This window comes from Scyliorhinus canicula, chromosome 6, assembly GCF_902713615.1.
Source record: "Scyliorhinus canicula chromosome 6, sScyCan1.1, whole genome shotgun sequence".
Classification (NCBI taxonomy): domain Eukaryota; kingdom Metazoa; phylum Chordata; class Chondrichthyes; order Carcharhiniformes; family Scyliorhinidae; genus Scyliorhinus; species Scyliorhinus canicula.
The window spans coordinates 152592140-152602952 of record NC_052151.1 but is presented as its reverse complement, the minus strand read 5'-3'; the positions used below and the strand labels follow the sequence as shown (position 1 = coordinate 152602952).

The window sequence follows — 10813 nt, the reverse complement described above, 5'->3', positions numbered from 1 at the left end:
TGCAGCATCAATCACCTCCAGTATCAATCAGGAAGAATTAACTTTTATTTTATTTTATTTATTAAAAGAACTTCACAACCAATGGTTTACAGGAAGGTGCAGACTGATGGAACGTATTCACCAGTCAGGCAGCATAAAGCAGAAAAATCAACCGAGGCAACTTCCCTAGTGAGGAAATACAGTTGGGAAACTTATGTTCTTATAGAACGATGTAGATATATACATTCTCAACTGATAATTTGCTACATTTGTAACAAGTTCTGTCACAAAAACGAATAGTGATTAATGGCCAATTAAATAGAAATAATCACAATGTAAAAGATTTAAAGTTGAACTGGATTCACTTTTGAGAATTCATTGGCAGGTATCAGGCTAAACTGGCCAATATTTAGCTAATTTATTTTAGAGTTGGAATAATGAGACAAATATATTACGACAACTATTTATTTCAACAGGTAGTTACACAAAAGACACCAGCTTTTTCACAATTATTGGCAACAAATACAAACCAATATATTAAGATATTTTGACATTAAATAATGGGATATTAACAGCACAATCCAACAATCTTTTTGAAAAAAGTCAAAGGATACCATTATATTTATTTAACCACATTGATAACAGATTGACTGTCAAAAGCACAAGTCACAGGTATTCCTCAACTCTGCCATGCCCAAATAAAATCTGTGGATTCACATAAGTAGCACAAACACAAAAACATCAATACTTACAACAGTAAAGCTAATATTTATATTTAACATTATTTGAACAAATACAAGTGCAATAAATACTGACCACATTTACAGTTAGAACTTGCATCATGACAAATACTACCAAAATTACACTCACAAGATATCGTGTTAGTTCAGAATCACAACAGTATATGATACAGAAACATTAAACAATATCACATCATATATAACTAATACATATAATACCACCTTGATAGAATTAACCAATACTTCAGGTACGTATTAACGAAACAAAGCATGAAAGGTGTGATGCCAGAGAGATAGCCAAATTTGGAATTTAAGAATGTAATATATCTTTGAGTCGCCATTTACCAAACAAATCTTCAAAAAGCATCTTACTTTCCTTTACAGGATGCTCTCCCGCTCTTCCCCATAGGAATCACTGGGACCAACTGCATGCAGCTCAGATGAGGTGCTACTCTTTGTGTGCTTGATAAAATTTGATGGAGCTTTAGATGCATTGCCCCGTTTAATACCTAAACCTCGCAGGTTGTCATTCTTGAATGAAGCTGCATATGTGTCATTCTGGACTGGTGATTTGCCCACAGCTGAGCTTGCTGTAGGATGGGCTACTCGAGGTGCATTCTTTACCAAGTGCTCAGGGTCACCGGCCGTTTCTCTGAATTCTTTCCTCTCATTTTCATCTGCATTCTGTAGCCTGTTAGAAGGGTTGCTGTTGTTATTCAATGTCTCTGTGCTTGCGGTTCTGTTGATGTTGGTTACATTAAACATTTTGTGAGAGACAGGCCAATTTTCCTCCGGACTACTGGCTAACAGACTGCATTCAGAGGTGGAACCGCTAGGGCTCTTCTTATCTTCAGAGCATATAGACATACGAGCAACACTTGGGTCTTGAAGGCCACTTAAACTGTTGGGTATACCTCTATTATCTCTGGACTGATCATCCTCCAACTCTATCAAATTAGTTTTCTCCAACTGGCTATCTTCTGCTTCATCACGGAGAGAATGGTTTGGCGAACTCTCACTGGATCGGACGCCGGAGTCTGATGAATCCTTTTTATCAAGCATGGCATCAGAAAGATATTCCTTTGATTTGATCAGGGATCGGACAGCTTCATTTCCATGTTCAGTGGAATTGGTTTGTTTTTCATTTTTCCCTTCTGTCTTCAAACCTTTTAGTGGATTACAATCAGATTCTTGACCCGATTCATCTTCACTGGGTAGTTTCTGATAATGTAAGCCTTTCAGTGTTAAATCTGCGCCTTGGAAGATATTTCCCTTATCTGAAGATTTCTTCTTAGAGAGAAGCTTGGTTGTCAAAGGATCTGGTTTTTCATCTTCTTCAGTGATGGGATCCAATAGCGATGCATCAGATGTAGAAGCAGTGGACGATATATAATCGCCAAGATCACTCATAGATGACTTGTTTCCACGTGGAACAGTCTCTCTCTTCCCTGCAAATGATTTTTTATCATCACATTGCTTCTGGTCAGCATCTTTCTCAAATGTGGTTTGAAAGGGAGCTCCTGGTATGCTTTTCCCCATAAAAAGCTGACCAGGATTGTAGGGTGCAGACAGATTAGACTTGTCAGTGCTGGCAGTTGCGGAGTTGGATGGATCATCTAACTGAGACATCTGTGCAATATATTCTTTATAAGCATCTCTGTATTCAGCCTGTTGTTTGTCTGTGAGTCTGGAAAGGTCATTGGAAGATTCCAGAGAGTTGATACTTGAAGCACTTGGTGTTCTTTGATGCTGTAACTAAGAAAAATATATTTATCTAAAACTTTTATTAATGTACTTATTTTGTTAATCAGAAATCAACTAAGATACTTGCACTTAAATTTTATCTCGTCAAATTCCAAATGTTTAGATGTGCATATTACTCAACATCTCAAAAACTTAGATAGAACTGGTTCCCCATCATTGTTAAAAGATCGACAACTGAATATCCAAATGATTCTGGGATAAATGTATTCTTGGAGTGCTGAGTCACAAAGGCAAAGAAGTTCCAGGTTTAATCGCTGGTCTGTGTTTAATGATCTTATCTCAGCCAAGGCAATGGTGGGTCACCAAAACTGAACACTTGTTAGACTGGTCGGGAGGGGAGTTTGTAGAGGCTGATCACTGTACTGTAGGTTTGTTAGAAAGTAGCATATGTAATTATCCATTGATTACAGTTTGTTTACAATGTCCTCATTCTGAATAGCTTGCCAACTGACCAGGCTTTAAAAAAAATAATGCAAGGGATGTGGGCTTTGCTGACTCGGCCAGCATTTATTGCCTATCCTAATTGCCTTTAAGAAGGCAGTAGTGAACAGCCTTCTTGCACTACTGCAATCCATGTGATGTGGATGCACCTACCATGCTGTTAGGGAGGGTATGCCAGGATTTTATCCCAGGGACAGTGAATGAACGGCAATATATTTCCAAGTCAGGATGGTGAGTGGTTTGGAGGGGAACCTCCAGGTGGTGGTACTCCCATATGTCTGCTGCCCTTGTCCTTCTCGATTCCATTGGTCATGGATTTGGAAGATGCTGTCTAAGGAGCCTTAGTGAGATCCTGCAGTGCATCTTGTAGATATTACACACTGCTGCTACTGTATGTTAGTGGTGGAGGGAGCAAACGTTTGTGGATGAGGTGCTAAACAAGCAGGCTGCTTTATCCTAGAACGTATCAAGCTTCTTCAGGCAAGGGAAGAATATTTAATCATGGTTCCTCCATGCTGAATAGGCTGTTAAACAGGCCAGGCTCATACATGCCCAATGGCCCTTGGGTGTGGTTAACAGGAGGTATCTGGGGCACACATATTTTCTGCCTTTTGTCTAAGATCAAGTGTGAGATCAGGAGTAATGCCTGTTTTTGTCAGCTTGGATATTTTATGGCGGCCATGAATGGCATTCGATTTTAATTGTTTTTTGGAGAAAGCATGGAGATGTATTATTGCCCATCTGGTTTTGTGAGAAAGGAATATAATTAAAAATAATAATAATTTTTCATCATGTGCCAATGCCTTCTTCATGAGGCAAGAAAATGGAGAGGGGAGGGGACCTGCAACTGACAAAAATCAGTCAAGTTCAGCCCAAAGCATCTGATCAATCCTTACTGTATCTTTGTTCACATTGATAATATGACATTGGCAGCAGCTGAATGTTTTTGCAACTTCTATCATAATATTAATATAAAACAAGGTTTGTAAACTTTGCGATTTAGTGAATGACGACGTGTGTGTGCACTCTTGCAGCCTTGCACCCAAATAAAGCAAATGCAACACAAAACAGAATTCAAGGAATATTGGCTTACAACACATGAAGCTGCAATTATTAAGAAATAATTTAGATCAGATATGCAAGTTATTTAATTCACTTTCATCTTTTCTCACCTCACTTTTCAGTCATTTAAAAATGTATTAATTTGTATATCTATATTTTGTTCCAAACTATTGTATTGGTATGAACCTATTCCTTTCAATAGGTTTTCCTACTTTCATGAAATTGATATTTTAAAATGAGCATTTCTAATTATTTTTAAACTTAAAAAAAAATGAGTTTAGTAGAACACGTAATGCAATATACTTTAGTATTGTATTAAATTGAAGACATGAATATAATTGCTTTCTGATATCGTGCAGTAAGGATGTGCTTTCTTCTGACATTAAAACTTTCAGACATAACCAGCACATTGAAGTTAAAATGTTTTAACATAGGGCAGCACGGTGGCACAGTGGGTTAGCACTGCGGCCTCACGGCGCCGAGGTCCCAGGTTCGATCCCGGCTCTGGCTCTGTCCGTGTGGAGTTTGCACGTTCTCCCCGTGTTTGCGTGGATTTCGCCCCCACAACCCAAAGATGTGCAGGGTAGGTGGATTGGCCGCGCTAAATTGCCCCTTAATTGGAAAAAATTAATTGGGTACTCTAAATTTTAAAAAAACGTTTTAACATGCAAAGACTTTAATGAGAGTTGAAATTTATTGAGCTAGTGTCATAAAATATGTTATACTGGTTCCAGCAATAAGTGAAACACACATTTTAAATACTCTGTGAATACCTTATGAAAGTGTTTGTAATAAGCTATCTTTACTCACATTATTTTCCCGGCAGTGGTTTTAGAAACAAAGGGACAGGGGCAGGCTGACCTTCATGTCAATTCCATTTATCCAATTTTTCTACATACACCTTGATAACCTTAACTATCAAAAATCTAAATCTTGAAAGCTTTAAAACTTTTTGCGAAATAGAAATCCACAACAGTATATGTGGGGAAAAAGTGCTTCTGATTGGCCCAGCTCTAAATTTTAAATTGTGTCCCCTTATTGATTTCCCCAAAAGAGGAAATAACTGCTCTGTATGTCCTCTGTCAAATCCTTTGATCATTTTCAACACTTGCATCACACCTCAACCTTCTGCCCGTTTGTGCAACCTTACCTCATAATTTAACCCTTTAAGCTCCAGTATCATTCTGATGAATCTGCTCAGTACTCAAGGCCAATTATATCCTTTTTGTGGTGTGGTTCCCAAAACTGAATGAGTACTCCCGATGGGATTGACAAAGGCTCTGTATAGCTGAAACATCCCTCCTTACCCTTTGTATTCTATCCCCCTTGAGATAAAGGGCATAATTCATTGGTAAGGTTGATTAGTAAACTGTACACCTGGAAACTTAAATCCCTTTGTTGATCAACAGTTTTTAATCTCTCACCAGTAAGGAAATATTCCAATGTATCCTTATTGGATCCAATACGGATTATCTCACACTTACCAACCGTGAACTCCATTTGCCACAGTTTTGTCCTTTTATTTAATCCGCAAGTCTTCTCTTAGGTGATGACATTTCAGATATTCAGCGGATACAATACTAACCTGCCAGCTGGAATTGCTCTGTTTTACTGGTTCTTCAATATCAACAGCTCTCAGTTCCTCAAAGCTAAAGGTTAGGCTGAAGGCTTCCTGTGGGGAATGTCCAGGAAGTTCAGGGTTTCCTGCATAATCGCTATTTGGTGCAGGAAGACTAGAACTTTGTGCTGGCACATTTTCACCAACAGTTCTCATTTCATCTTGAAGTGCCTGTGTATCCAAGTGGCGCATCTCAAAGACCTAGGAAAAGATTAAACAAATAGAGTGAATCTATTTCATTTTTCAATGGGATACAAGATGCTCAATTATTGCAAGAGTACAGTAAAAATTAAGTTTAACGAAACAATTTAATTTTATTACCTATCCATCAAAACAAAAAAGGCATACACAAAACTGGAGTCAGAAATGTGTTTGCATTTTGTCACATATAAAGCACTCCTTTTCCTGCTTATTCAAAATATGCCATTTAAGTATACAGTGCAGGCAGAACAGCAATTATTTTCTAGTTCTTCACAGAGTTGCAAATAACACCATGGACAGGCAAACAATCCCTTTAATGTGCTCCGTATTTCAGGTCTTGTTTTTGTTTCCAAGAATGTTATATAAACTACCCACATCTGCCACAAACCCAACTAGGCAACTAACGAATGTAAAAGCACACTCAGAATTATTATCTTTTATTTTTAAGAAAGCCAGTTAACTTTGGCTTGCACACAAATATTAGTACAAGATCAAAGGGTAATGGTCAACAGTAGAGTTCTTCTCCAATGAGGAGTCAAAGTCTTCTAGAGAGACTGACGGTGGTTAGTGATGCTGAATCCAAGTGCAATATTAACACAAACCCCAAAACTGACAGGGGCAATGTCTGTAGGGAAGTAGGGTCCTCAGGCAGTGGAGTAAAATGGTAACAAAACAGATAGTTTTTTTGAGCAGAGGAGTGGGGAGTGGAAAGTGAAGTAAAGTAGGTGAACAAATGAAAGAAAGTAAAGCACAATTAGCTTAAGAGTTTGGTTGCCACAGAAAGATTTAAAGAAATATTAGAGGCTAAAGAGTTTCAATGTTTAGCTGATGGCGTCAGTTATGGTGACTATGAAAGGAGTTGGTTTAATAGTGAAAGTGTCCACAAAATTATGGGACTGTTAGCACAGTAAAACATCTTAAAGCACTTCACAGGAGTCATCAAGCAAAATATGGTACAAGCTACATAAGCAGATATTAGGTCTGATAAGCAAAACTTTGCTCAAAGAAGGAGGTTTGTATTAGGGTTTTCGATGGAGAGATAGAGATAGAAAGGCAGAGGGGGACTTCCGGTGGTGGCCACGGAGTGAGCAGTCGCATGTTTGGTAGCTCCCACTCAAGGTGGAAGTTCTGGAGCTGTCCCCATTCGTAGGGTGGAAGTTTGGATGGAAAAAGTTATAGGAGTGCCAGGAGAAAGTGAGACTGAGACTGGTGTAGCTGGTGGATGGATCCAGGAGTGGGTCCAGAAGAAGAGAGCTGGTGGAGAAGGAGAAACTTTGTGCGCCACAGGTCAAGATGTCGGTGGGCAAAGGGCCTATCCTGCCTGCCCAGTGGCCAATGGAGCAGCTGGTGGACTTCTTAAATAAGAAGTTTAGCCAGCAGAGAGGGGAAGCCCAGGAGGACATAGCCAGGGTGGCAGAGCCACTTAAAGCAGGGATTGATCGTATGGAGCTGAGGCTGGAGTTCCAAGGCCAGGTGATCCAGAAAGTGGAGGAGACGTGGGGGGAACACAAGCAGCTCGCCTCATTGGTGGCCAAGATGGGAGTGATAAGTGAGACCCAAAAGTAGGAAGGTGGTGGAGGATCTGAAGAACCTCTCCAGAAGACAAAACTTGCGGATCGTGGGAATGCCTAAAGGCATCGAAGGAGTGGATGCTGGCATGGATGTAGCCACGATGTTGGAACAGCTGATTGGGGAGGGGGCTCTTAACAGGGCCCTAGAGGTTGATCGCAGAGGGCGCTGGTGAGGAGGCCGCAGGCGGGCGAGCCTCCGAGGGTGATGGTGGTGCGGTTGCACCATTTCTTGGACAAGGAGAAGATTCTGCGATGGGCGAAGCAGACGAGGAAAAGCACCTGGGAAGGGAACGAGCTGCAGGAGTACCAGGACGTGGGCACAGAACTGGTGAAGAGGAGGGTTTAACCAGGTCAATGTTGCCCTGACAAGAAGGGGGGTGAAGTTTGGAGTGCTGAATCCGGCCCGCCTCTGGGTGGCTTTCTAGAACCGAGAATATTATTTTGATACGCCAGAGGAGGCAACAGAATTTTTAAGGGACAATGAACTGGCAGCAGAAGGAGAACACTGAACTTTTGAGATTGAGAAGGTTGTCTACTTTGGTGGTTGGAAAGCTTTTTCTCCTTTGAAATGTTTTGTTGGGTTTGGTGGTGGGGTGCTTGGGGAGCATCAAGGCTGAGTGCATCTTTTTCTGTTTCTTTGTTTCTTGAGGGAATGCGAACAGGGAAAGGGGGCGAAGGACCTGAAGGGGTTCACGGAGCGGCTTGTAGGAGCGGGGGGGCAGTGGAGACTGGATGTAGGGTTGCTGACGGATGAGGTGGTGTGTGAGCAGATGAGGGCTGCCATCCGGGGGTATGTGGAATTCAACAATATGGGGGAGGTCACGTCCACCACGTTGTGGGAAACACTCAAGGCACTGGTTAGGGGGGAGTTTAGTTCAATTCGGGCAGAGGTGGTAAGGTTGGTGGAAGAGGTTTTGAGGGTGAACAGGAGCTAACCGGAGACCCCAGAGGCAGTGTTGTTGAGGGAGAGGCAGGGCGTACAGATGGAGTTTGGGCTGGTGTCCACGGGAAAGGGGTAGGGCAGTTGCAGAGGTTCGGGAGGCCAAGCCGAGTATGGAGAGAAGGCGAGTAAGAAACTGGCCCACCAACATAGGAAGCAGGAGGCGGCGAGGGAGATTGGTAGAGAGAAGGACGGGATGGGAAGGGTGGTAGTGGACAAGGTGAGGGTGAATGGGGTGTTTGAGAAGTTTTATAGGAAGCTATGTTTCCCAAGGTGGATGAGGACCTGGTGGAGGGATTGGGGGCCCCCACTGGGTTGAGGTATGCGATGGAGAGTATGGGAGCGATGCAGATATAGAAGGTCCCGGGCCTGGATGGGTTCCCAGTGGAGTTTTATAAAAGGTTTGGGGGGGACCTGGGGCTGCTTCTGGTGGGAGCATATAACTAGGCTAGGAGCTCCCCATTACACTATCGCAAGCGTCCATCTCCCTGATAATGAAGAAAGATAAGGATCCGGAACAGTATGGATCGTACTGTCCGATATCTTTGTTAAATGTGGATGCCAAGTTGCTAGCGCAGGTATTGGCTTCACGAGGACCAAACAGGGTTTGTGAAGGGGAGGCAGATGTTAGCAAATATGAAGGGGCTACTCATTGTGATTATGATGCCCCCAAAGGGGCAGGAAGTGGAGGTGGAAGTGGCGATGGATGCAGAGAAGGCTTTCGACCGGGTAGAATGAGAATATCTGTGGGAGGTGTTGGGACGGTTTGGGTCCGGACGAGGTTTGTGGGCTGGATCCAGTTGCTGTATAAGGCGCTAATAACAGTAAGTGTGCAGACGAACTGGGTGAATTTGGGATATTTCGGGCTACACTGTGGGACAAGGCAGGAGTGCATTTTGCCTTGGCGATTGAGCCATTGGCAATGGCGCTTAGAGTGTTGAGGGATTAGAAAGGAATTGTGTTCGAACACAGGGTTTCGCTGTATGCAGATGACCTGTTGCGATATATTTCAGGGGGGCATTGGCAGAATTCTGGAGATTTTGGAGGACTGCGGCCTGTTTTCCAGATACAAGCTGAACATGGGAAAGAGCGAGGTATTCCCAATTGAGACCAGAGGGCAAGAAAGGAAGGTTGGGGGAGCTGCCGTTCAAGATGATGGGCGGGGGGGGTTTCAGGTACCTGGGCATCCAGGTGGTGCAGCGCTGGGTGCAGCTGCACAAGCTAAAGTTGGCTCGGTTGGTAGAGCAGATGAAGGGGGATTTTAAGAGGTGGTATGTCCTTTGTTATTGGCGGGAAGGGTGCAGAGAGTGAAGATGACAGTGCTGCCAAGATTCTGGTTTATATTTCAGAACCTCCTGATCTTCGTTCTGAAGTCATTGTTTATGAAGTTCAAGTTGATCTCGGGATTTATGTGGGAATGGAAGACCACGCGTGTCAAGTGTGTTTTTGGAGAGGGGGCGAGGAGGGGAGGTTTGGCATTGTGAAAATAATGAATTACTACTGGCCGGCTAACATCACGATGGCTAGGAAATGGGTAATGGCGGAGGAGTCGTTATGGGGACGGCTGGAGGCGGTTTCTTGCAGGGTTAGTGGCATTGCTGACTGCACCTCTGAGGTGAGCCTCACGCAGACACAGGGAGAATGTGCAAACTCCACATGGACAGTGACCCGGGGCTGGGAACAAACGTGGGTCGTCGGTACCATGAGGCAGCAATGCTAACCACTGCACCACTGTGACATCCCCACCAATTTGTGATAACCATAGGTTTGTACTAGGGGAGGGGAGAGGCCTGGATGCGAGGTTTCAGGGGTGGTGAAGGCAGTTTGTGAATCTGTTCGTAGGGGGCAGGTTTGCAAGCTTCAGAGGACCTGGAGGAGGATTACGAGCTGCCATGGGGGATTGGCTTTAGATACTTACAGGTCTGGGATTTCATGAGGAGGGAGGTGCGTCCTTGGGGCTGCAGGATAAGGTACTATCGAGAGAGAGAGTAGGCGATGGGAAGGTGTCTGATGTTTACACGGAGCGGATGGACTGGGAGGGAGCCCCGGTAGGTAGGAAGGGAGGGAGGGAGGGAGCCCCGGTAGGTAGGTAGGTAGGGAGGGAGGGAGGGAGGGAGCGAGCCCCGGTAGGTAGGTAGGTAGGTAGGAAGGGAGGGAGCCCCGGTAGGTAGGTAGGTAGGTAGGGAGGGAGCCCCGGTAGGTAGGTAGGTAGGGAGGGAGGGAGGGAGCCCCGGTAGGTAGGGAGGGAGGGAGCCCCGGTAGGTAGGTAGGTAGGGAGGGAGCCCCGGTAGGTAGGTAGGTAGGTAGGGAGGGAGGGAGGGAGCCCCGGTAGGTAGGTAGGTAGGGAGGGAGCCCCGGTAGGTAGGAAGGGAGGGAGGGAGGGAGCCCCGGTAGGTAGGTAGGTAGGTAGGGAGGGAGGGAGGGAGGGAGCCCCGGTTTCTCAAGTTTCTCTTGGGAGGATCGGTTGAGGGGTTTGCCCAAAGGTGGAAGCCATTCA

General features: G+C 44.1%; 1 protein-coding gene across 1 annotated transcript in view; it reads right to left on the bottom strand.

Annotated features, from left to right (window-relative positions):
- Positions 1 to 428: 428 nt before the first annotated feature.
- The window catches only part of kidins220b (kinase D-interacting substrate 220b), a 241804-nt gene continuing 231419 nt past the window's right edge, over positions 429 to 10813 (bottom strand). The window contains 2 exon segments of the mRNA XM_038800309.1: positions 429 to 2468; positions 5572 to 5805. Coding sequence (XP_038656237.1) covers positions 1098 to 2468; positions 5572 to 5805 — 1605 coding nt within the window. The 3' untranslated portion in view covers positions 429 to 1097.